We start from the raw sequence: 24244 nt of genomic DNA on the forward strand, positions 1-24244 counted from the left end.
CTCATTTTCTTAATTACAGGAAACAGTAGAGAAAACTCAAACCTCAAGCTTCCGTATCTGCTCTTATTTCCATACCTAATGGGAAACCCAGAACTTTGCTCCTGTAGCTGAGGATCTGCACACTCATACTCGGAAAGATGCCCTTGGATTACATTACAGTCTCAGTTGGAGCCACTAACTTAAAAGGATACTGGGTTTCCTCTGATTACTCATTCACAGAAGTACTGGCAAACCACCAGAGGCTGCAGCCACTCTGGAAAGGAAGTACCTTTTTGCAGTTGACTTTACACAGAAATTATGAGAATAATTTTAAGAGATGCAGAGAAATCTTTGCTAAAAAAGGCTAAATGCAGTGACAGTCTCAGCTATTTCTTACACACTCACTTTTTTCATCCTTACAGCAACAATATACTGGTGCAGGAAATGGGACATTCCTTCTATATGCTGTCAGATTTCCCACATTGAATAGCAAAGCCTCCTGGTCACATCCATCACTTCTGCCACGGTGTTCCTGGAGAGTCCGGAAGCATCACACCTTTGAGAAAAGCAATAAACACGGTAGTACTCTGGTGAACACGCTTCCAGTCTATTTCTCTGTCAATATGTGCACTCGTGATCCTACCTTCACTGTTACGATCCTCCCTTGCTACTGTAAACTGCAGCTGGGATCCTGCTGACTCAGGCATTCGATCTATAAAAACCCTCTGAGCTGCCACTGCCAAAGACACGATCTGTTCAGCTACTCCATTTTCAACAGTGGGTACGTACTAAGGACGCCTGAAGACAGCTACTAACCTACCAAGCTACATTTCTTGCTACAGAAAAGGGTCTCAGGAGACAATGAGTTGAACGAACTGTTTCAGTAGATAAGGACAGAACGACAGCATGTAATTATCATGCTGCAAAATGACTATATTGTAGTTAACAAGGAAACTTTTCCCATATTGAGCTCAAAAACCTGAAAGCACCCTCCTCCTGCCCCTACCTCAAGGAAAGTGGGGGAAAAAGGCGAGTCCATAACGTGGCGCAGGGAACAGAAGTGAGATTAAGTTATCTCAATTTAAGCAGCAAGCTTTTTCCAGTCTTCTCAACCCCAATCAAGACACACAATTATGCAAACATGTACACACTCACACAATTTGCTTTTTACAGTAACATGTCAGGTCATTTCATGTCAGCACACTCTCAGCTTTCCACAGAGGCCTCTGCAAAAGCGCACTCCCATCTCACAGACACCGCACCTGGTCTGGATCTTGCACAATCCCAGTTATCCACTAGCCGGTGGCTAATAATTCTTTTCTGCTTTTAATGGATAAGTGCTATGGTCAGTATGACAGAGTATGTTTGGTATCTGGACTAATGAATCACCATGACAAGTTTGCAAGATTGCCATTCTGCATTTTGTCATCTTACAGGTTTCTTTCTTTGAATATGAAGAAATAAATAATGAAACTGCCTACTTATTTGGTGGAGAAACGCTAACCATCTAAACCGCATTTTTCTTCATGCTTGAAATGGCTGAATCTCAGCACACCAATGCACATGAAACATTACCATTTCAAGCGTATTCTAGAAGAGTCAGCACAAATGCTGATTCTGCAAAACCTTCCCAGTATAACCTTGTTTCACTCCGAGATGATTGTGTCCCGGAGTGGCACAAATCCCTCACTGTCCCACATTTTAAAGACAGGAGAGACTGCACTCCTCTGTGTAATCATTCCTTAATTGTACATGAAACGTTTACTGGAACAGAAGATCAGAAATACTATCACACAGTGGCAGCCTTTCCCTATCCTTTGAGTAACCTCTGCTTTCCCATCTCTGCCTCAAGGCTCCACGGGCCAGGGCTATTGCAACGTGATCCCAAGTGGTCAGGGTGTACCTTCACCCATTCCCCTACCACTCTTGCCAGGAAACCCTGGTACTGTTTGGTCTCATGCTCCTGCAGTGCCTCACTGATGTTTAATCGGCTCAGCAGCTGGCTCTTTCAGACCATAGCTTTCCATGTCACTCAAAATGCAATTCCAGAGCTGAAAACAATTTAATTTATATTCTTCAGTTACAGGCTATCAAATTTACTTTCCATTTCCACAATTGCAACTGTAAAATCACAGGACCTTATTCTGTTAAGAGTTCAAGTCAAGCAAGTTAGAAGAAAAAAGTGTAGATGCTAACTAGTACTAATCCTGCGTGGTCAGACCTCACACGTGGGCGCTAGCAACAGGCAGTCATGCATCTGGCTGCGGTGCTGCGTGCTGCTTTACTGCCTCAGAAGGCAGCAGCCAGCAAACATAACCTGCCAGTATCACAACACAGACTAATGATGAATGCAGCACCTGACAGTCAATTGCACCTGGTCCACGACCACATGAGATTCCACCTCCTTGTCAAAAAGGTAGTTAAGATCTACAAATCTGCTGGTAACTTCCTCTGCAATGACCTGGTGCTTGCTTCAAGTAACATTCATTCTCTTCCTTATCCTATGTGCTAGCTTAGCTCAAAAAGCATACAGGCCCATTGCCTCCAGTTATGCTCACATCACGGCTAGCGCTGTGAAACAGAGATTCACGAGATGACCTCTGAAAACAAGAGCTGTGGCACTAGAGAAAGGGTTGCCAACCAGTTGACACAGTCTTCAATTATGCTGCTATTACACTGAAACAGATGTAATGTAGCTGTAGCTTTAGAAAAAAGAAGCACCTCCATTTGTGAAATGAAATAAACTGAGTACTCCTAGGCTTGCTTTCAGACAGGGCACACAACCATTAGGCTATGAATGAAATTTCAAATGTAAATGCCTTATCTTGACAACCCAGGAACAAAGGGTGCCAGACGGTTAGAGCCATGTAGGTGCAGTATGCTGTCGAGCCTACGCTCGTGAAGTAACGAAGGTCATTGTAAAACCACACCACCAATGGAGCAGACACAGCTAGGATTCATACAGTTTGTTTGGAAAACAAAATTTACCACTCATGTCAGCCCGATGAGTTATGCCTCATTTTTTGAGTAAAGCAGGAATTTTCTGTGTATTTATAAATATACTAGCTAAGGAATTGGAAACTTTACTTTAAAAAATTAGGTCACAATTTCTTCCAGCTTTGACACATTCAGATTACTGTACAAGCCTTCCAAAATTTTGTCAAAACCTTGTGTGCACACATGAATTTTTAATTACCACAGTGTTGCCTAAGTGGGGAAACCTAAGAAAGATAAGGTTAACTAACTGAAAATGTAAAGATCAACCAACAAAGTTACTAAACACACAGAAACAAGCGTTCATTTCATTAAAACCTGTTTGAAGTACTGCGTAGACACCATATTCCATTTGTTACACCAAGGTGCACATTTCTGAGTTTCCATCATTATTCACGGAAATAATGGATGTATTTTCTATGTATTCTTTTATCTTTGTGACTTGTAAGTGTCTTATTTTCATGATCCCAGAACTCTGGACTGTAAGACTTCACATCAGAGTAGGTTTACTCCCACATTTATACAAATAAAGCATGCCCACCAGTCTCCAGCAAGTAAACAACTGCTACCTCTGCAAATAATGGGCACTGCTTTGTTTAAAAGGCATGTTTTCATGGATATGCAGTTCTTGTATCCATAAAATTAACTGGACTAACAGTTATGAGAATGAGTTAAAGATGCTATAAAACTACAACACACAAGCTAGTGTGAAAGGTAGAAGTATTTTGTCTTACCTATAATATCGAACACCCTAACGAGATACTTAACACAAGAGAAGTACATTTAGGAGAAATCTAAAAAAAAGATGTGTTTATTTTCTGTGTAGATACAGATGAATCCTGAAGATGTTGTTCTTTACCCTTCTACTTTCACCGCAAAGTACATCCACCAGGCAAAGAACAACAAAGAATAAGACAGTTTGCTTAAGTTACAGTTACATACCTCTCTAGCAACTTTCTTGATATACATATATTTGTGGATCAACAGGAGCCAAAATACAGTTCAGGTTATAGCAGATCATACATCAAAACAAAAACAGCTTAGAAAGCTGCATCTCTTGATATTTCATTAGCAATTTTAACAGCATTTCTATTAATGAATGTTTCTATCAATTACAGCTATAGCAAGTAGTTTAAACACAGATTTATATTAAAAATTACACAGAACAACATGCTTTTTTAAATTTTTATTGAATGTAATATTTAAACAATTTCATAAACAACTAAAGCATTAAAGACTGTCTGTTCATGATGCTTCCAATCTTCTTTTCCTCCATTTTTCCACATAGAACTTGAATGACTCCTATAAATAGAGTGGAATAAACAAGTTCAACATTGTTTCAACTGAAAAGTTACTAATTCTGAAGAAAGTCTTATGTTCTGACAAAAGCAAAATCTATTATTCTCTGTCATGCAAAACTAGATCTGTAGTGAAGTCTGTATAATTAAGAGAAATACCAGAGAGAGAGAATAAAAGGAAAAGGAAAACCTTGCCAAAAACGCATAATGAAGCTTCTATTACAAAATGCAATAATATAATCAATTTCATTTTAAAAATGAAAATACTTTTTAACTGCAATCTGCAATTGTGTCAAAAAAATTATGAGACACTTTTAAAGACCAAGCTGCATTAGAGAAAAATTGAACAGGGAAATCGTAAAATGAATCATTTCAGTGACTTTGAAAAAACCCTCTTATTTTTACTAGCTACGTGTAAGAAACAGACATTCTAGGTTTTAAATTTACACAGTCCAAATAAAAATTCAGATTATAAATTATCTGCAGAAAAAAGTCCACAGCTGTTAAAAGGCTAACCCAAACATTTTATCATAGAATCATAGAATCATTAAGGTTGGAAAAGACCTCTAAGATCATCAAGTCCAACCATCAACCCAACACCACCATGCCCACTAAACCATGTCCCTAAGCGCCTCATCTACACGTCTTCTAAATACCTCCAGGGATGGTGACTCTACCACTTCCCTGGGCAGCCTGTTCCAAGGCCTGACCACTCTTTCAGTGAAGAGGTTTTTCCTAACGTCCAGTCTAAACCTCCCTTGGCGCAACTTGAGGCCATTTCCTCTCGTCCTATCGCTTGTTACTTGGGAGAAGAGACCAACCCCCACCTCGCTACAACCTTATGCCAAAATTTTCTCCAATTCTTTGCAAAATGAGAAAAGAAAATCACATTTATCATGAAGCAATATGGAGAAACAGCATATAATCAGGTCTTTACAGAACTACAGAAAAACACTTACTTTAAAATATAAAAAGTGGCTAGAAAATGGCAATAAAAAGTTTTCTTAGAGAGGGAAAGTATAAGTAGTCTTTAAAGTCTGCTTCGCTAAAATGTTACTAGCAGAGTATTAGTCAAAGGAATGATGTGAAAGCAGTATTTACAGTCTTGACAGATTTAGTGTCATGCCACTTGTCATCCTCAAATAAGATATATTTGCACAGTTGCATATATCTGTTGGCAAGGCAGCTAGAAGAAAAGCTGCAATAGAAAAATAATTCCTACCGTTCTAAAATCCCATCCTAGTAAAGCAGCAACTTGTACTAGACACAAAGCAGGTAATTAATGGAAACTAAACCCCATTAATTGTTAATGAAATACACATTCTATAAGCCTTTTAAAGTTCAATTGCCTAGACAAATGCCCCAAGGACATTTGATAAAGGTACACCTGTAGATGAGTGCCTGATAAGGATCAGGTAGTTTAAATATCGTAAGCCCCAAGAGGTTTTATTTCCTCAAGTCAAATCCCATGCAAGATTACTATAGCTCCTGCAACACTCAGTACTTCATACTGTACCTCCTTTGAGGAGTCTCTGCAGAGATCTAATCCCTTTGTAATTATTCATGCAATTTGTTTTATTAATACTGAACATATACAATTCTGCACATCTATTTCTTAATTAGGAAATACTCACAGGGGGTTCAGTGAAAGGGACAGGCTCTCCTACTTTCTTCAGAAAAACTGCTAAAGATTTCAGAGATAGCTCGGGCAGCTGTATATTCTTCGCTTTTATTTTCTCATACACAGCCTTTACAGAAGCAACATCCCCATCCAGTTCTGAGGAAAAAAATAAAAACCAAAAAAGCCCCCGGTGGTTAAATGTTCCTCTTTTCGCCTGTTTCCACAATGTCACACATTCCTACTACTTGCCAAAACATATTCTAAATATTTTAATGTACAATATTCCAAGTATTCTGGATATTCTTAATATCCTACTGACAATTCACATAAAAGAACAGAACATACAGCCATTCTAGCTTTCCTTTTTATTTGAGGCTGGATGATCAATTCCTTCAAGAATGTGCTGGAACCACAAAGGAGTAGGAGCCGCACAGTGAGAACACACCACTCTAGGATGTGAGATACAGAGCCGTATGCCTCTTTCTGAAGCAAATGATAAAAAATAAAAACAAAATCTAGAACAAAAGCCACCCAAGTTCAGCATGTGAGAAATCTAGAATATAATTTAATTTCCTTAAGTAATGGCAAAATATTGTTATGGTTACAGGTGCTGGCTACATCAAAACTATAACCTAAAGGAACAAAGAAAACAAAGGTCAGATGCTCATTTTAGGACACAAAGAAAAACCCATTTCATCCTATTGAGCAGGAGAAAATTTTTGCTGACCCACCAACACTATTACAAACCTTAACTGCTTAGGTAACCAGTAACATTTTTCTGGATATTCCATAAAAGGCACCATCCCCTGCAACAGGTTCTAACTAATCCATTCTTCATTTATTTAAAGCACTATTCACTTCTAGCTGTAGAAGAATGGAGTATATTTCTCCTTCCTCTAAAGTGGGAAAGGGGAGAAACTCCTCCTTCTGCATTGACTCATGTTTAACCATAGACTTTTCTGCTGCTCAGACATTTCCATTAGAAGTATCAGGATGAAATTAAAGTGACTCCTGACAGTTTCACTGTTGTCCTCAGGGTCCTAGAAGCAGTACAACAGTTCCTCGCACCTTGTGAGCAACAAGGAAGTCATCGTGTCCAGCTACATTCATTTTGTTGCTTGGGAAAATGCAAACACCTGCAGTATGGGAGCTGTCTTGGGTTCTTACTTGTTCACATTTGGAAACACCATCTTCACAACCACAGGGCTACAAAAACAATGGTTCTTAAAGGAAAAAAAACCTTTAATTATGCAGAAACAGATAGCTTGTGTTCCTTTCTCATGAGAAAAATCTTCCCACTCACATCTGGCAAGTGGCTGAGCTCCTTTTTGAATGTGGGAGGCTACTGCAGAAACTGCATGAAGTGATGGTTTAATGAAAGCCTAATAGAAATCATTAACTTTCTATTTCTTTAACATAGATGTATTTACTGTATGGAAAACAAAAAAAAAGAGCTAATACTTAGATTGTGTTTAATGGACCACGCAAATGGGATTTTACATATTTCCTTTTTCTAGAAGCTGTACAGCAAAGAATTTTGCATCTCACCAGATGAAGGAAATCTAGTCCTGGCAGTGGATCACATCTCAGGACAAGGAAAGGAGTAAATGTCCCTTTATTTGTTCAGTCATGGATGTCTGATATAGGATCAGACTTCTTTCAGCTGTGACCCATATTCTACTATATCTTTGCTAAACACATGAGCAATTATAATTTTATTTGTCCATTTATTTTGATAACTAGAAATAGTAACCAATTGTAGTAATAGTACTCTGTTATCTTTCATTCCCCTTTCTAACTAATTAAAAATAACAATGGGCCTGACAGGAGAATCAATTGTTCTCTACAAGGTTGGACGTGGCCCAAAATGAGAAATCATGTTTTAAAGCTTACTAACTGTAAAATAGAAAAAAAAAAAAAAAAAAAAAAAGATCTTATTTCTAGCCCTCTTGGCTAGAACACAACCGAAGCACAGCCTTCTAAATTTCAGCTGTGCTAAATATTTCGCTGATGATCATTTTAACAGCCAAATAAAACTAACATACTCACCACTGCAGAACGTATCAAAAACGGAAGAGAAGGGATGAGGGGAAGAGGTAGCTAAATTGCTGTTCACGTGTACAGGTCTGTACATATTATGCACGGTGGGGACAGAATATAGTAAATGCTCCTGAATATCCTAAGAGTAGGACAACACCTTACTTCCTTAAAACAGCAAGATGCAATAGAAAATGCAAAGATATCCTAGTATGACTCATCTGGGCCAGCCCTGGTAAAGTGGGTCAAGTGACTGATGTGCACTCTTCTACCTGATACAGGAGTGGAATCAATGTCTCATACAAGTGAGATGCTTGTACAGAAAAATCTAGGAACAGCTTTTAAAACTCTTCATGCTGGTATGGAATGTCTCCTCTAGAACTTGCTATGAGCCAGCTACGTCTCTGCCTGAAGAAACTACAGCAACAACCTCTTCACACACAGTGTGGCTTCACACATGTTGAATACACTCTAACCACTGTTTCAGGTATAATAGAGCAAGTGATTGTTTCTTTGCAACCTCTTTATGAAATTGTTGTACTATAATGAAGTTGGAAAAGATACTGAAAAATTAATCAGTTCACTTACGGAATTTTTACTGAAATAAAAGCAGTAAAGGGCTAATGATAGGGTAAAGCAGCAAGTACAGTGCTGGTGACAACAAAGCACTTTTTTGCTTTATAAAAACACGTTAGAAAACTTAACCTGCTGTGAATGAACCTATGGGACTAAACGATTTTGGTAGTGATTGCTGTTTTGAACATTACTAAGCAAGTGAGTTTTGCAAGTTAGATACTACATCATGAGAACTTCTACAAGTTGATTCAAATACAGTGACGTTTGTATTCCTTTAACACCATACCTTGGATTTGAGTTTGAAGTGTTTTACTTAATTATTCCTATTTATCTCCTCTGTGATAGATTGGAGAACAAGGGCTTCTATCATTATATGGTTTTGCTTGTAATACACATGCAAAGAGTATTTACTCCCTGTAATAAGACTGGAGGACCATACCAGAGTACACAAGGCAAAGGACACTACAGCACAGAGACGCAAGCTTCCAACTGAGTGTTGCCATAGGGGCTACAGGTCCTGATTTTTCAAGGCTGAGTGTTGCAAATAAACATATTTAAATAAGCAACTTGATTTTTTAGAACTGCTCCTCTCTGACTTCAACTATAGAGAGAACTGATTAGCACTTCAAATCAACTATTTCAGTAAATCCAAATGAAGGCATCTGGAACATCAACTTTGGCTAAATTAAAACAGGTATAAAGAATTTACACTAATAAAAATAAGGTCCTTGCACATTACTGATAGAACTAATCACTTATGATTTTGAAACACACATGCAAAAGGAACCAATATACTTATTACATGGTTCAGGGGAAAAAAGCTAGATTCATTTGAAAAGTCATTCATTTCTACAGTATTTCTCTCCATGGGTTAGGATGGATTCTTTTTTATGCCACGAAGCCCCTACTTAGCCTCTATTGTAGCAGTATCCTTTATTGCAATACAGCTCCTTTTGTAAAGGATTCAAGGCTTGGGTCAGTCAGTTGCTTTTCCACCTAACAGCTAGGACAGTATACAGACCCAACAGACTTAAACAACAAAAACCCCAGACAAACCCCCCACCTCTTTGTGGCTCAAACTGTAAAGGAAGTTACACAGTGTAGATCCTACTCCCCTTTCTAAGGGTTTCCATGACCTTTCCGAATGTCTCAAGAGTTCTCACTAAAAAACTATCCCAAGGAGAGTAAATTACCATAACATCTCATGAGGTAACGGTACGCAATTTCCATATCAAGATGCTCAGGAATCAGTTCTAGAAGCGTCTCGATCTTCTTTGCCTATGAAATTTAATGCACAGACAAAAAGAGCATTAACTTCAAATCTTAAAGAACAAAGTAAAATTGCCAAAGTTAGAATAATTATTTCAGATCTTTTAAGTGATATTAACTGTACTGATAATAAGGAATGGACTGTGCAACTGAAAGTAGACATAATAACTTCCTTCACAAAATTTCATATGCAGGTAAGAAACAGTCAAAGAAATCAGGCACAACATAAACCAAACAAAATACGGGACTAAAACCCATACTCAAGAAGCCTAAACATTAGTTTCTCAATTTTTTTTTAAGGAAGCAATTCATGTATTAATGAGAATATGTCAGGATTTCAATCAATTTAACAAAAATGCAAACCACTCAGCAGCCTTCACTGACCTAGAGGTCAATGGTAGCTATGATCAGTGCTTAAAAGAAGTCAGATCCCTAACTAATGTGCTTAAATTTGGAACCTCCCTCCCTCAACCTCTGATTCCAGTTTCAAAAACTCCCAGGTCTTGAATTAAAAAAAGTTTATAGAAATTAATAACATCTTTATCACATACTACTAACTTCTATGTGTTATTAAAATTTCAGCTTGAAAAGCTAGAAAATTTAAAGTTTTAAAATTTCTTCTACAGACACCAAAAGATGGTTTTTATCATCCTCATATTTATCATCATCACTTCAAAAGAAAACTTTTAATCTACGAGTATTTAATGGCAATTTCCATAAAACATAAATGTGCATTTTCCCTCATTTGAAAAATATTTATTCCAGTTTGTGTATTAACTGTCTTCTGATGCTGCTCCTCTATGAAAGAGAAATCAATGTGGTTTTGCGTGTGTGTGTATGTTTTGGGTTTTTATTGTTGTTCAGTGTTGGGTTTTTTGGAGTTTTGTCTTTTGTTGGTGGTTTTTTTTTTGTGTGTGTGGTGGGGTTTTTTTGTTTGGTTGTTTTGGTTTTTAGGGGTTGTTTTTTTGTTTGGTTGTTTTAGTGGGTTTTGGGTTTTTTTTTTGTTGTGGTTTGGGGTTTTTTTGTTGTTTGTTTCGGTTTTTTTGGTTTTTTTGTTTTGTTTTGTTTTTTTGTTTGTTTGTTTTTTATTGTTTTTTTTTGTTTTTTTAACTTCGAGGGGGGCGTATAAGGAGGGATGGACAGGAGTAGAGCAGGCACATGAATGAGAGCATTTTGAATTATAGGGAATGAGCACAAAGCCAGGAATCTAAACAGATGCTCAAACTAGATACATGCCCAAACCACCATAACAAGTAGAATGAAATGTGTCTTTTAATGTAAACATAGAGGCATTTTATCATTAGAGAGAGGCTGAGGTTTTAACTTGCATTTGTATTTATACAATGTAGCCAACAAAATAAGTACTTTCAGGTTGCCATACTGAACTGGATAGTGCAGCAAAACATTTAAAGCACAATGTTTGTAGGATATAAAGTATACCATCAAAAATGCAGGAAATTACTGAAAGAATAGAATAATATTAACTACACCCTCCTTTCCATCATGCTCCATAAAGTAAACTTTAAATGTAACCAGCTCTGCAAATTAACCTCCCCCCTCCCCGAGAAACACGATAAAGCTGTCAACTGTGAAGTTCAAGATCCAAAACACTTCAACAAAGGTTGACGATACAGTATTTTGCTACATATACAATGATACACATGAAAAAATATTATACCTGTCCAGGTTTAGATGCTGATCTAGCCATAAAACTCACTAAAGCTCTCTTCTCCTCAACTAATGCACCACACCTCTAAAGAAAAAGAAATAATTAATGTAGCAGTCATGAGCAGGTTAGTGATAAACAAAATGACTAAGGCGAAAATCTCCAATTACAGATGTTTAAAATAATATACTACTATATTACCTATTTACAAGGTAAATAATTGACCATTAGTTTGGAAAAAACAAAAGCCACCACTGAACACAGGAAACAAGTTCATTTCATGCAGCGTTTTGGTAAACATTGTTTTTAAAATGGTAGGTATGAAGTTTGTTTAAAACAAAAGGGGAAAGAATTAAACTAATACTTCAACATACCACAAAAACGAGGTTTAGGACTGCAAAAGAATGAAAAAGAGAAACACTATTCCTCTCCAATTATACTGCCAAGCATTCACAAGTGAGCTAGGGATCATAAGGTTAATTATACATTTAATAAGGTGTCAGGGAGATAACTGCTCGTTTCTTTATAAAAATTAAAATGTACAAAGCAAGTTCTCTTTAAAGTATAATTACCTACACTTATGCATACAAAGGACTGATTTCAATCTCTCTATTTTATAAAAGGCTTCACTGCAATAGACAGTGTTTGAGAGAGAGACAGAAGTTGAACTTAAAGTTTGAGACAGACCAGATAAATCAAAAATCTATCTTACTTCAGAAACAAGGGCAAAATAAAATATACAAAACAATATTTTAGTCTACGTTCCTCAAAGGTGTCAGTCTTAAAATTCTTACAATGCACAGTGCTTTTTACCAGCTGTAACATATTTTATCAGTACCAAAATGCACAGGAAGAAGAGAATATTGTGCATATAAAAATACACATATCATGAATTTACTACATTCAATTAGTATTTTAGACATATGCAAACAAGAAATTTTGGTTTATGCCATTATGAATGTACTGTATGTGTAATACGGTTTGACAAGCTCTTTAAGGTCCAGGTGAAAGGGTGTGAAGCCTCACTCCATCAGGCAAACTGAGACAAAACTGTAGCTGTAGTGTTCTGACAAAAAATTGCTTTATGGTGATAAACAGAGGCGAAATATTCATGGGAGAAACTTGCAACATTTTATTTACTGATTCTAGCCATTCTCATCTACTGTCAGTATAACAAATAAGGATGCTCTGAGGGGAAAGAGACAGCCTAGTTGGAGAAATGTTTTCCACAATCCCCTTTCATGCTGAAATATCAAACCACTTTTGACTTTCGTCAGTAAAAGCATTCTCCCTCCAAACAGTACAAAAGACACTGTTGCTGTTTCTTGAACTTTTCAATAGACTCTTAGATGCATTTTTGAAAGGAAGTATTCTCCATGTGTATACTAATATTTCAGATTATTACAAGTAAAATAATTCATTTCGATTGTGGTTTACTTTTCAAAATAACAAGCAATGGACAGTGATTATTACTATCTTCTAGTTACCTATTAGTAGAATACTTGATCCACAATAGCAGTCAAGAATGTTTAACACAACTGAAAGTTTTTCCTGCACCATAAAAAACCAAATTTTCTGATATACGCAGAATTTCCAACTCAAGCTTATCTGTGAATGTCCACTTAACACGAAATATTTTAAAATTCTCCCCCAAGATATAGCATATACAATGTTATTTCAAGTATGCTATAGAGCCACGAATTTAATTCCAACAGTTGGATGCTGTTGTAATAAGAAATTTTAGGAATGTATGAATAGAAATTATTCCATGTTTTGGAAAATTTTAAGAACATGTAGATTTTACTTAAAAATGCAAAACTCCCTATCTTCACAAAAGCCAGAAATCGTAACCGATTTTCATTCAGTCATTCCATTTCATTCATTTCAATCAAAGAGCAATCAAAAAAATCAGGAAGAGTAAAATAACTTGAGATTTTTTTGCATTTTGATGTTTCATGCTATATAGCAAGAGTGTTTTATATCAAAATTGTAGTCTCCTTTTAATTTAACACTCAGATGACCTGTTAGGCAAAGCAATAAACAAAGTAATATACAAATAATACACTTCACACTGTAGCAGAAGCAACAAACACATTTGTTGGTATGCATTCTTCTCAAAAAACAGTCTTGGAATATCGTAAAACATCTGATGGATGAAGCAGACCTTTTTCTTTAACAGCTTAAAATACTTGGGAACAGGTAAATGCGTAGTATGCACTACCAGGAGATGGTAAGAGGCCTCAATTTGAGGCAGGAGCCTATGCACACAGAACAATCTGCAGAATGAGCACGACTGCTGGACTGCCACCTGCTGGGATGAGCCTCCCTGATGGAGCCTGTGCATGCACGCTGCCAGTGGCAGCCCCCATCACCATTCATCCCACCTCTGGCTCGGCTTTGTCTTTAGCTCTGTACAAATGGCATGAATGCAGTTGTCTCATTCCCTGCAGATCGCTAACTCAGTTGAGACTGTGGCCCAGAGACCAGCCTTTGTCTTTTAATGCATCTGTTACACTCAAGTGAATAGAAAGCAAATTCAGCTCTTAATAAACCTTGAATACAGTGTATACAATATAGCAACCAAGTGAAATAAGGTTCATGAAAAGCAAACGTTGCCTGCTTCTGGTTTGCAAACTGTACAGCTGTAAGATGTTATGTTTACAGCACTAAAGATATTACTTGAGAAGTTGCAAGGAAATGGTTTGCAAGACGCAACTGCTGTCTAGCAGAAAACTTATAAAAGAATATTTGTTTTGGATGGAATTCCAAGCAATATACAAGTCTTCCCTTACTTCCTTCAGGCTGTTAGAAGACAAAAAACCTTCTGACTCTGGCACTCACTACTACTATTAGTACTAGAGTACTAGCTCATAGTTTGGAATAGTCTAAACTGTGCTACTACTACTCACACTGTAATTCAAAAGCATACTAGTACCAGCCTATGCTATAAAACACCTCTTTTTGACAATTTCTCAGTTAACCTTTGAAGAACTCTAAGCATTTCTGTACCTCTCTCGTTATGTCATTACCTCTATCAGCGATCTGGCATCATCCACTCTGTCTGCACTGACATATTGAAGGAAAAGATCTGTGACAGGTCTGTAAATTCCAAACTGACTGGCCAGTTGTTCTGCCATCACACCAACTGCAAAATGATGGGTACATAAGGAAAATCTTTGATTGAAAAGCCATTTCTGCAAACTTCACAGGCATGATTTATGCTGACTGAGCAGGTTTTACATGTAATAGCTCTTTCATAACACCTCTGTCTAGTCAGAATATTTAAATATCATTGCAATTAACTTACATTTTTCCAAAGCTGGTTCTAATCCTTCCTCAGACACCTTTCTTAACAAATAGGAAATATTTCTGACAGCTTGATCAGGATTCTGTGCACCAGAGATAAGCAGAGGCTCAAGGTATTCCACGGCAGCATCAAGGTCACTACTAGGAAAATAGATTGAATTGGCTTAGTTTCTGAAATCAAGATTTCTAAACCTAAGGAAGCAATTATAGTAAAGTTTTTGTTTTCCACATTAAGGTTTTATTTCCCAGGAATGGTTGAGTACCTATGACTTCATTCAGATATTGTAAAAGTGAAACCATTTATGACTGAATTAATAAGTTAACCCATAAATAAAATTTTTTTAATAACCTTTGACCTGTACAAAGCCTAAGTAATTTTACACACTTTCTTCCTCATTAAGAAAGAAGAGTTCAGCTAGCCGCTTTAGGAAAATGTGTTCTGCAAATCTAGAAGGCAAAATCAAAACATTAACGGAAGGTATCTGAATAATTAATGCATGCAACTCAAGTATTCTTTTTTAATGCTATTCAATTAATTATTTACCCAATTTTTCTCATGCCTACCTTTTTGGATGCAAAAGACAACAGTAAACGCCATTTGGTCAGCACCTCTGTCTAAACACTTTTAATCTTATGGCCTAAGTATACCAAATGCTAATAAAATAATGCAGGAAGTATTCACCAAAGTGTAGACTCCACTTCTAGCATTCTAAAAAGTTCAAATGACAACATCTCTTATCAGTCCACTCTAAAAACTAATTTAATTGAAAAAGAAATCAGAGCACGATGAATGCTTTTAGGTGAAGCAGAAACGCAGCACATTTGAAAGCTACGAAAAATGCTTTGAAAACTGTATCAGAAATATGAATCTACCAATAAAAGAACAGGTATTAAAAATATCTGTAAAAATATGTTTTTCATAGTTCTCAAGGTGCAGCTTGCAAGATATTTAAGAATATATAAGGTACATATTATTTATGCTGCTGCTAAGTCTTTTCATACATCCAAGCTAGTTTCGGTATGGGAAAAGAAAAGTTGATACTGCTTAAATAACTTGTGCCTGCATACAGCAATTTATTTATTTATTTATTCATTCTTGCAACCAATCTACATCTTAAGAACATGGCATGACTTTGCAACACTTTTATGACATGGAAATATAAGAAAATATGCAGCTTATGAGAGAAATCCTGAAGAATCTCTCCTATTTGAAGCGTTTAATTCAGGCAAAAGTCAATGCAATAGAACTGTGTGCCAAGGACCACTCAGATCTAAATATTTACAGGATCAGTCCTTTACAGACAGATTGTTTTTCAGTGGCTGAAAATATAGTGAGCTCACTAGTGGAACTGGCCTGCATGGTCCTCCTTCAATTCAAGTCCTCTTGCTGTTCCAAACACTTCAGTGACTATTCTCTCTGGTCTGGCATGCCTGAGGCGATCAGGTATCTGTTATGTACTACACAGGTCTACAGCTTTCCTGCCAAATTAGGCACAGGAGCTCTACCTGATGAAACTGGTTTGAAATAAAATAGAATATGTAGGATTCCTGAAGACTTGTTCCTACAAAGCCTATTTGAGAAGTTCATAGTATGCCCTTTCTCTCAGAAGTGCTTCCCCCATGCAGTTTTATACAAAGGGTAAACTAGCACAGTACCAACGTATCAACTAAAACAAAAATGCTAGGCAAAACATGATAATGAATTAAACAGTTGAATCAAAGGATACTCAAAGTGTGGGGATAATTATCATGATCGAAACTGTGGCTTAAAACAGCATAGCAGCCAATTTTTTTATTCTGACAAAAAAAAAAACAAAAAAACAACTCCACAGATATATGTCTGGCTTTCACATTTTGAGGGTAAACACAACAATATTTTGTCATTTCAACTACTGGAACAGGTAGCAGATTTTTGTTACCAAACAAGTATTACATGCATAATCTGTGGGTGCTAAGTTCCAAGATTTTTTACATTTATACTAATGAAGTAATTCAATTTTACATTCAGATTTCATAGGGCTTTTGATCTAACACCAAGGAGAACACTTTACATGAGGTGTAATAGGTTAGAACAAAAGGTATCAAAGCTAAATTACACCACCAGAGAAGACCTTATGCTCTCCCAAATGCTTCATAGCTATTCCTGTATTTCATTAAATGATTTTCAACTCCAAATGTGTTCGGGAAACTATACCAGCACAGAACTGAACAGCACACTGCCTGACTTGACCAGAATTTTAACATCTAGGACACTAAGAATGGAAACAGAATGAAATGGATAACACAAGTGATTTCCCACCACTCTGCATAAAAGAATTACATATACCAGTCCTAGAAATACTTACTTCTTAGTATGAGCCAATGCAATAGCATTAGCGATTAGTGAGGCAGACACACCAATTGATTTTGTGATGTCTTCCAGCATGTTTTTAAGTGCTTGCAGGTTCTTTAAATCTCCTTTTTCTGCCAGAGTCTGAGTGAGCGCAATAACTGCTGGTCTAGTAGGCAACAAGCCGCTGTCAAGCATTCCTTTTAAGACAGCCACAGCATCTAACAATGGTAAACAAATAAGGGAAAAGGAAATCAGATTTTAGTTCAGAAGGCAACCATGCTGCTGGTATCATTAACCCTACCCTTTTAAAAACATGTACAGAAAATAATTGTCTTGCTGAACTTAAGCCCCAAAATTGCTGTAGTGAATTATAACTTGAATATATATACACACACAAACGAAAACTTTCAACAGTAATTCAGGTTAAAATGCTTTCATATTTGCTCAATAAAAAGTATTAAGATAACTTTTAACATTTAATTGTTTTATTTTAGTATTCAGCTCAAGGAAAGCAGCTGCGTCATAAATGTCCTCCCTTATGACCTTAAAGTCATGACCTTTTCAGCTTGTTTTTCCTCCAAACTATAATCAATTTGCCTTACTAAAAATAAAAATGTTGCATACTTAAGAATAAACATAGTTTAAAAATGTAATTCATTACCGAAATCGCTGAAGTCTAGTATTCAGATTTGTCTTTTTAAGTGTGCACCAAAACTTTGTTTACCAACATTTAATTTTTAAATAAAAGCATGGGACACAAGTCTCCATACAACAACAAAAATAAACTCAAAACTGGACAGTTACCTCAAGAACTCCTAAAATTATATCAATTAGCTGTGTTAAAACCACACAAAATCAATCTCCTGTCCGTCCGCCACAAATTCCCCAAACCCACTGCAGATGCAGTCACCCTCATTTCTCTAACCAAAATTCTTGTCAATTTACATTATCCATGAGCAAACACACACAGAAAGACATGCCCCTCTGGTAAAAATCTCTTACTCCTTACCAGTACAGGCAGGATTAATCACAGATAATAATTATAATACCAAGGGATAACACTTCTAACATAATATACACCCACTTGAATTCCACAGCATTAACATTCCAATTCAATATGCAGGTACTGCAGAAACCAAATATTACCTTTTACAAGAAAGGACGAAAAAACATCCTGTATGCCTAACCTTCCTTCACAGCAAATTTTCTTTCTGCGTCCCACCCCCTCCCCCCCCCCCCCCCCCCCCTTTTTTTTTTTCCTTTCTTTTTAGGGAAAAAAAGGAACAATACATCAGGGGCAAAATTCCCAAAATTTAAAAAGCAAACTTAAAGCACATGGTAAGCTCAAATTCTCTCCTGACTATAAGCGTGGACCTCCCTTTAGCATGGAGCATGACCAGCCTTCTCAAGAACAAGGACAGAGAAAGATTTGAAAGTTGCATGTGTGCAGCACTACTGCAAGAAATTATGTGCTAGTAGCATAGTAGATAATTCTGCTGATATCTTTTTTTTCCTTATGCAAAAGCACTCATTACTACTAATCTGAATTCATAATTTAATCCCTTGATCTTTCAGTACTTAAAAGCAGGTAACTATGCGCTTGTGAAAACTGACCATTTATCTTTTAAAAGGCTTTCCTATAAACTCTGCAAATTCCATACTGTGAAACTCAAGTTCTGACTCTTAAAGTAACCTGGGTTCTACCAAGTTCTTGCTAGAAGATATTAGAGCTCTTATGAGTATACTTAGGGACCTACATAAAAAACTTTTAACTATACCACATTACAGAGCAAAGAATGATAGTGAACTATATGAGGAAGTGATAAAGCAAGTTTTACACAAGTGAAAGCCTTCAGAGGATGTAGGTCAAATGGAGCTCACCACCAAAAGATAACAAAAAGACTGTGCCCAAAAAATTTTGGGGTAATCTATGAGCCTCAGGAAATGACCAGTATGGTTTAAATATTTAGTAGCTTGTATTTTCAAGGCTTCATTTACAAAAAGAGCAGTATCTTTCAAATTAAAATAGAAACAAGGATCAAGTCTGACTATTCAATTAAATTACCAAAGTAAAGCTTGTTCAATGCCCAAGATAAAGGAAAATATAATTTTGCAAATTTCACAGAATTCTTGACAAACTTTGTATTGTGCAAAAAGAAACATTTTTAGAGTACAGCAAGGGAGAGGGTTGACGTGGCAGAGAATTTAGTATGCTACCTAAAAAGTAATCATGTAGTTAGCGCAAGAGATTGGCAGAATACAGAAACATCAGTGATGTTCTGAAGAAGGGAAGATTTTTGGTGTGCAATATTTAGGAAGAACTGGCAAAGCTTTGTGGCACACCGGACAAGAAAAAGCAGAAAATTTATTAGAATACAATCAGACAGGAAAGTCACGTGAAAAACTTGAAAGCTGCAAAAACTTAAGACTTGCCAAGAGCAAGAGAAGCAACTGCATTCACCACAAATACTTCAGTTGATGACACCTGGTAATGATGTCAGACTGGAGACTGAATGGGGAAGGAATTTGAAAGAAGACAAGTTTATCAGCTGCAGGAAAGAGTACAAGTGAGAGGTGCATCTAAATGCTCATCTTCGAGTATTTTAATGTAGCTGACGTTACACGGGTATGGGCTACTACATCTATGCATAATGGAATGAAATAAAATTAACTTATGGAAGAATCAAAAATGGATTTTCTGGTATGCTTTCTGGTATGAAAGTAAGACCCCACTCAATGTAATACATTTTTTTCTTAAGTAGCTGCTTTAACACTTAAAGGTACTGATGAAAATACATATCAACCCTGCACTTATGCTTGCACAGCGATAAAAGACACAGCACTGCATGTAAAACTATGTGCTTGCAGCTTCCCCCTCTCACAGGAGTTCTACAGAACAACTAAATGTAATGCTGTGGAGCTGAACTCTAGGCTGCAAAACAACCAATGCCTAGAACTAAAATAACACAATTATAAACTTTATCCACCATCTTGTTGGGTACCCTTACATACTCTTCAGCCACCATTTTCTTTTCTATCATCATTGTTACCTTAAAAAGAAAACCACACTGAATATTTTGTTACTGTTGGTATTGAGAACTATTAAAAAGTATTTGATTAAGTTTTTAAATCAATATTATAATCATTTTGTGCACAATCATGCACATTTAACAGTCAATTTAACTCATCTGGTATCTCACACAACCAACACAATATGCAAGAAACAACTGCTGGGAATTGTTTCAGATGCTCTAAAGTATGTTAATTTCCAAAGCAAAATGACTTGTGCTGTGAATTTTAACGCACTTGAAAGCCTGTACTTTCTCTCGTTCTGGAGCACAAATTTTGCATGTCTGAAGAGCTGTGATTCATCTTAAGAAAACCCATCTTGTGTTAAATGGAATGGAAACTGGACTAAGTGGTCAAATGACAAGTACATTCATATTCAAGCTGTATTATAAATGCATGTACAGTAATTTACGTCTCTCAGCTACCACAAAAGGCTCTTGATAAGCAGGTAATTTGCTAAATGGACTCCTTTATCCAAGTATTCGAAGGGCGTTACAAGAAAAATCTGCAGAGGCATTAATGTGACGTAAAGGTCAAGCATTGTGACATACCTTTCAAATAATCCCGCCTAACTTGCGATATGATGAGGAGGCTGCTGGCAGCACTGTTCAGTGTGAAGCCCTTGATGTGGGTCTCAGCACTAAAAGAAGCAGACATTTAGAAAGGAATTACTGACATGCTTCTGATACGATAATAAATGGTTGAGCACCAAGGTGAAATTATAAAAACTACTGTTCGTATGTTAAAAATATTGCTGCAAAATATCGACCTGGAGACAGCTTTTGTGTTATCCTGTCAATGGTTATAGAAGGATAATTTTTTTTTGCATTCTGACAGATGACAAAGTTGGAAGTGAGCAACAAAAGAAACAAAGTACAAGATTTTTTTTAAACAATCGGTTCAGATTCTTGAATGCTGACATATTAGATGACTAAAATAACTGCATGCCCTGCATTGTTCTGTTGTATCCTAAGCTGGATACTTTTTCTTCTTTTTTCAATAGTCACCATAATTATAAAATGTAAAACTATTCTTTCAGCAATAAAAATGAAACATTTATTTTCAGCACTGTATATTTTAAACATAAACTAAAGCATATTATGAACTAACACCATATCATTTGGTTGATTAATTTTCAAATTTCTGTCATCTAGATGTATACAGGTTTTTAAAGTGAACATACTACATTTGCTGCCTTAGCCATGTTAAAATTGTATTTCACTTATCAATTCTTTATCTCCTGTAACACAAAACTTCACATATGTATGGCAAAGAGAATCTTTACTTTAATAACACTGCTAAAGCTTTTCTAACACTCTGGAAATTAGTCAAGAGAGACTGACCAGCAATCACATTGATCTCATACTATAAAATGTTCTCATTCCTAAATGACATATAGCCACATTTTTAATATATAAGGATAACTTTACAAATGTTCATTTCTAGATTACAAAATCTCTACACAGAAAAGGGGGGCATTGCCATTTACCATACCAGCAATCAAGATAAACCTCACTGATCATCTTGTGGCAAACAACTGAGCAGCCTACCTACTTGAACTTAGAGGCTGAGCGGATTGGGAGGTAAGCAGGGTCATTGCTAAATTATTCTCATCAATCCCAAGAAAATCCTTCACATCGCACACAGTATGACTATCCTCTCAGTCACTTTCAGCCTCCCAGGCTCACAAATGCAGTCACTGGACTCGGGATTTTCTTACTCTCCCAACCAATCCTCTTAATCCCTGCCTAAGCACCCACTGTTCAGTTCCGCCTTTTTTTTTTCCCTTTGTCCCATCTGTCAAAGCCCTTAAGTCAACAATTCATGCATGAGACTGTAAATTACATGTAACAAAGGATTTACTTTCTCCAATCTTCCAATCTTTCGTGTGATTAAATAGATGTTAGCTACTATTACAGAACTAATCCATCATTCTAATACTCCTAAATTTCTATTTAAAACTTCTTGGACTAAATGCAGTAAATATTCCTCAAAACAGTGCTAGAATGCCAAAGCAACTAGACTTGGGTTGACCAACAGATCAGTAACCTTCTGGGTTGTTTGGTTGGTTTGTTTTCTTTCAAACGCAGAGTAGGAGTGCAATTTCCTTCTACACATCACTTTCTCATGGAAGTTTCTCAGTTCCGGTAACAGGAGGGAAGTTTTAAAATTATCTGGCCTTTTTAAATAAAAAAATTACTTATTTTGTTGCCTATGCTAATACTCATACTAAGGCTCTCTAAATATTATTTAAATTTCAAACTTGGCTTCCAGCAGAGTAAAAAGAAAAAGATGTTAGCTTTTATAAATGAAAGTAGCTTTCCTGTATTTTACTAAAATATTAGGAGTTGCACAAGTTTCAGGCCACTGCACACATTTAGGCTTTGCAGGAGTAATCTCTTTGTAATATGAGGTTGGAAAAATTGTCAAGCATGCAGAAATGTGTGCGAAACACACGGATCTGCTATTCCTCAACCATGTGTACACACACAATCACTTTGTCTATTTCAGTGAATAATTTAAAACTTACAGACTTCTGAAAATACTTAATGTAAGCATGGTTTAGTTACTGGAAAAAAGATACACAGATAAACACCATGAACACTGCCAATATGAAGCATTTTCTGTCTTGATACAACAGTGAGCTGCTTAGAACAGGCTAGTTACAGGCTTCTTAGAATGTCTTGCTACAAGATGGAGCATGAGAGTCTGAAAAGGACAGGGGTTATTATGATGGTTGACTTTGACCAGTGACCAAGAATAGAACCTCTTATTAAATCCTATTCTCCTTTTTCCTAAATATCTCAAGGTTCAGAGGCTTAGTCCTTTAGAACACATCTCCAACTCTTTTGGTCTTTAAAATTTTTTGTTCTTTTTTTGAATTTACATACTAAAACACTTATCTAAAGTGGGAATTCTGAATCATTGAAATACTAGGGAAAAGCCACCACCTTCTTTCTGCTCTTCCAATCCGCAAATTACTGCTAATAACATGCAATACTTTGTGCATCTTCCTTACAAGTGTGTTTCAGCTGCAGAGCAGGGAAGCAGTCAATGCATCTACAAATCTTCAGTAGAAAGTTTCAAACTTCTTCCCTGAAGAATCTTTCAATACATCTTTTGACACATGAATATTTTCTGTGAATGTTTAACTACCTAAATTTTATCAACATTCTTTGTACTTCTGAAACATGTCCTTTCCATTCTTCTATTTCCAAAGATTTATCAGTTACTTCCATTTCAGAGAGCTTAATTTGATAAACTGTTTTAGTTTTTCCTTGATAATAAGCCATACATCCATCAAGCACAAACGTTCCTTATCATAAAGCCCAGTTACTGAGACCTATTTGAAAAAACATTATTTGTTCTTCTGAATGCAGAACTCAAATACTTTTTCAAAGAAAGACATTTACTCAGTCTAAACACTTTGAAAGAAAACATGAAAATAATAAACATCACCATACACTATACTATTCCCGGACTTCAAAAACTAAGTCAACTCTAAAAATTGTTAGATTTTTATAGTGCCCTATGCATCATGTAAGTTACCTACAGGCACTTTCAAATTCACTGTATTCAGTCAGAGGACACACTTGATGACAACCACTGTTCTTGTTTTAGCTGAAGAAACTGAAAGACTTAAATTACTTAAACTTACATTTTTGTTCTTCTTACCTCTACATTGATGAGCAGTAACACTTTTACTTTGAAGCCTATAATCTGACCAGAACACACATTACAGGCAATAATTAAAGCAAGTTCTGTACCATACAACTCACTAAAAATTAATTTGATTCGTGTGATTCTAATAACACATGACAGCAGGTGTAAAAGTTGGATCTAAGGTTTATGGTCATCTCCTAGCCACTGGCATCACAGTCAAATGTACCATTTTGCATTTGGCTGGCAGCTAGCTGCGAGGAGCGTGGGTAGGATGGGGCAGCAGCAGGGGTGGGCACTGAGGGAAAGACTCACAGGCATTTCAGTGAAGGAATCTTGTCTGTTTGGATATTGCTCTAAAGAGGAAAAGGCAGACTGCCAGAAGGGTAGACTTTCAGTTCTGATGCCAAGTACATTTGTTGATACTATTAGTTGAA

The 24244-nt window shown here is 36.4% G+C and overlaps 1 protein-coding gene across 1 annotated transcript in view; it reads right to left on the reverse strand.

Annotated features, from left to right (window-relative positions):
• Positions 1–491: 491 nt before the first annotated feature.
• LOC104084414 (leucine-rich PPR motif-containing protein, mitochondrial-like) overlaps positions 492–24244 on the reverse strand; it is a 28833-nt gene continuing 5080 nt past the window's right edge. Inside the window, exons 3-10 of the mRNA XM_009588247.1 lie at positions 20699–20787; positions 17092–17296; positions 14748–14887; positions 14470–14585; positions 11453–11527; positions 9699–9783; positions 5906–6048; positions 492–767 (exon numbers count right to left, since the gene is read on the reverse strand). Coding sequence (XP_009586542.1) covers positions 492–767; positions 5906–6048; positions 9699–9783; positions 11453–11527; positions 14470–14585; positions 14748–14887; positions 17092–17296; positions 20699–20787 — 1129 coding nt within the window. The remainder of the gene's footprint in view (positions 768–5905; positions 6049–9698; positions 9784–11452; positions 11528–14469; positions 14586–14747; positions 14888–17091; positions 17297–20698; positions 20788–24244) is intronic.

This window comes from Fulmarus glacialis, unplaced genomic scaffold, assembly GCF_000690835.1.
Source record: "Fulmarus glacialis isolate BGI_N327 unplaced genomic scaffold, ASM69083v1 scaffold9552, whole genome shotgun sequence".
NCBI classification, from domain to species: Eukaryota; Metazoa; Chordata; class Aves; order Procellariiformes; family Procellariidae; genus Fulmarus; species Fulmarus glacialis.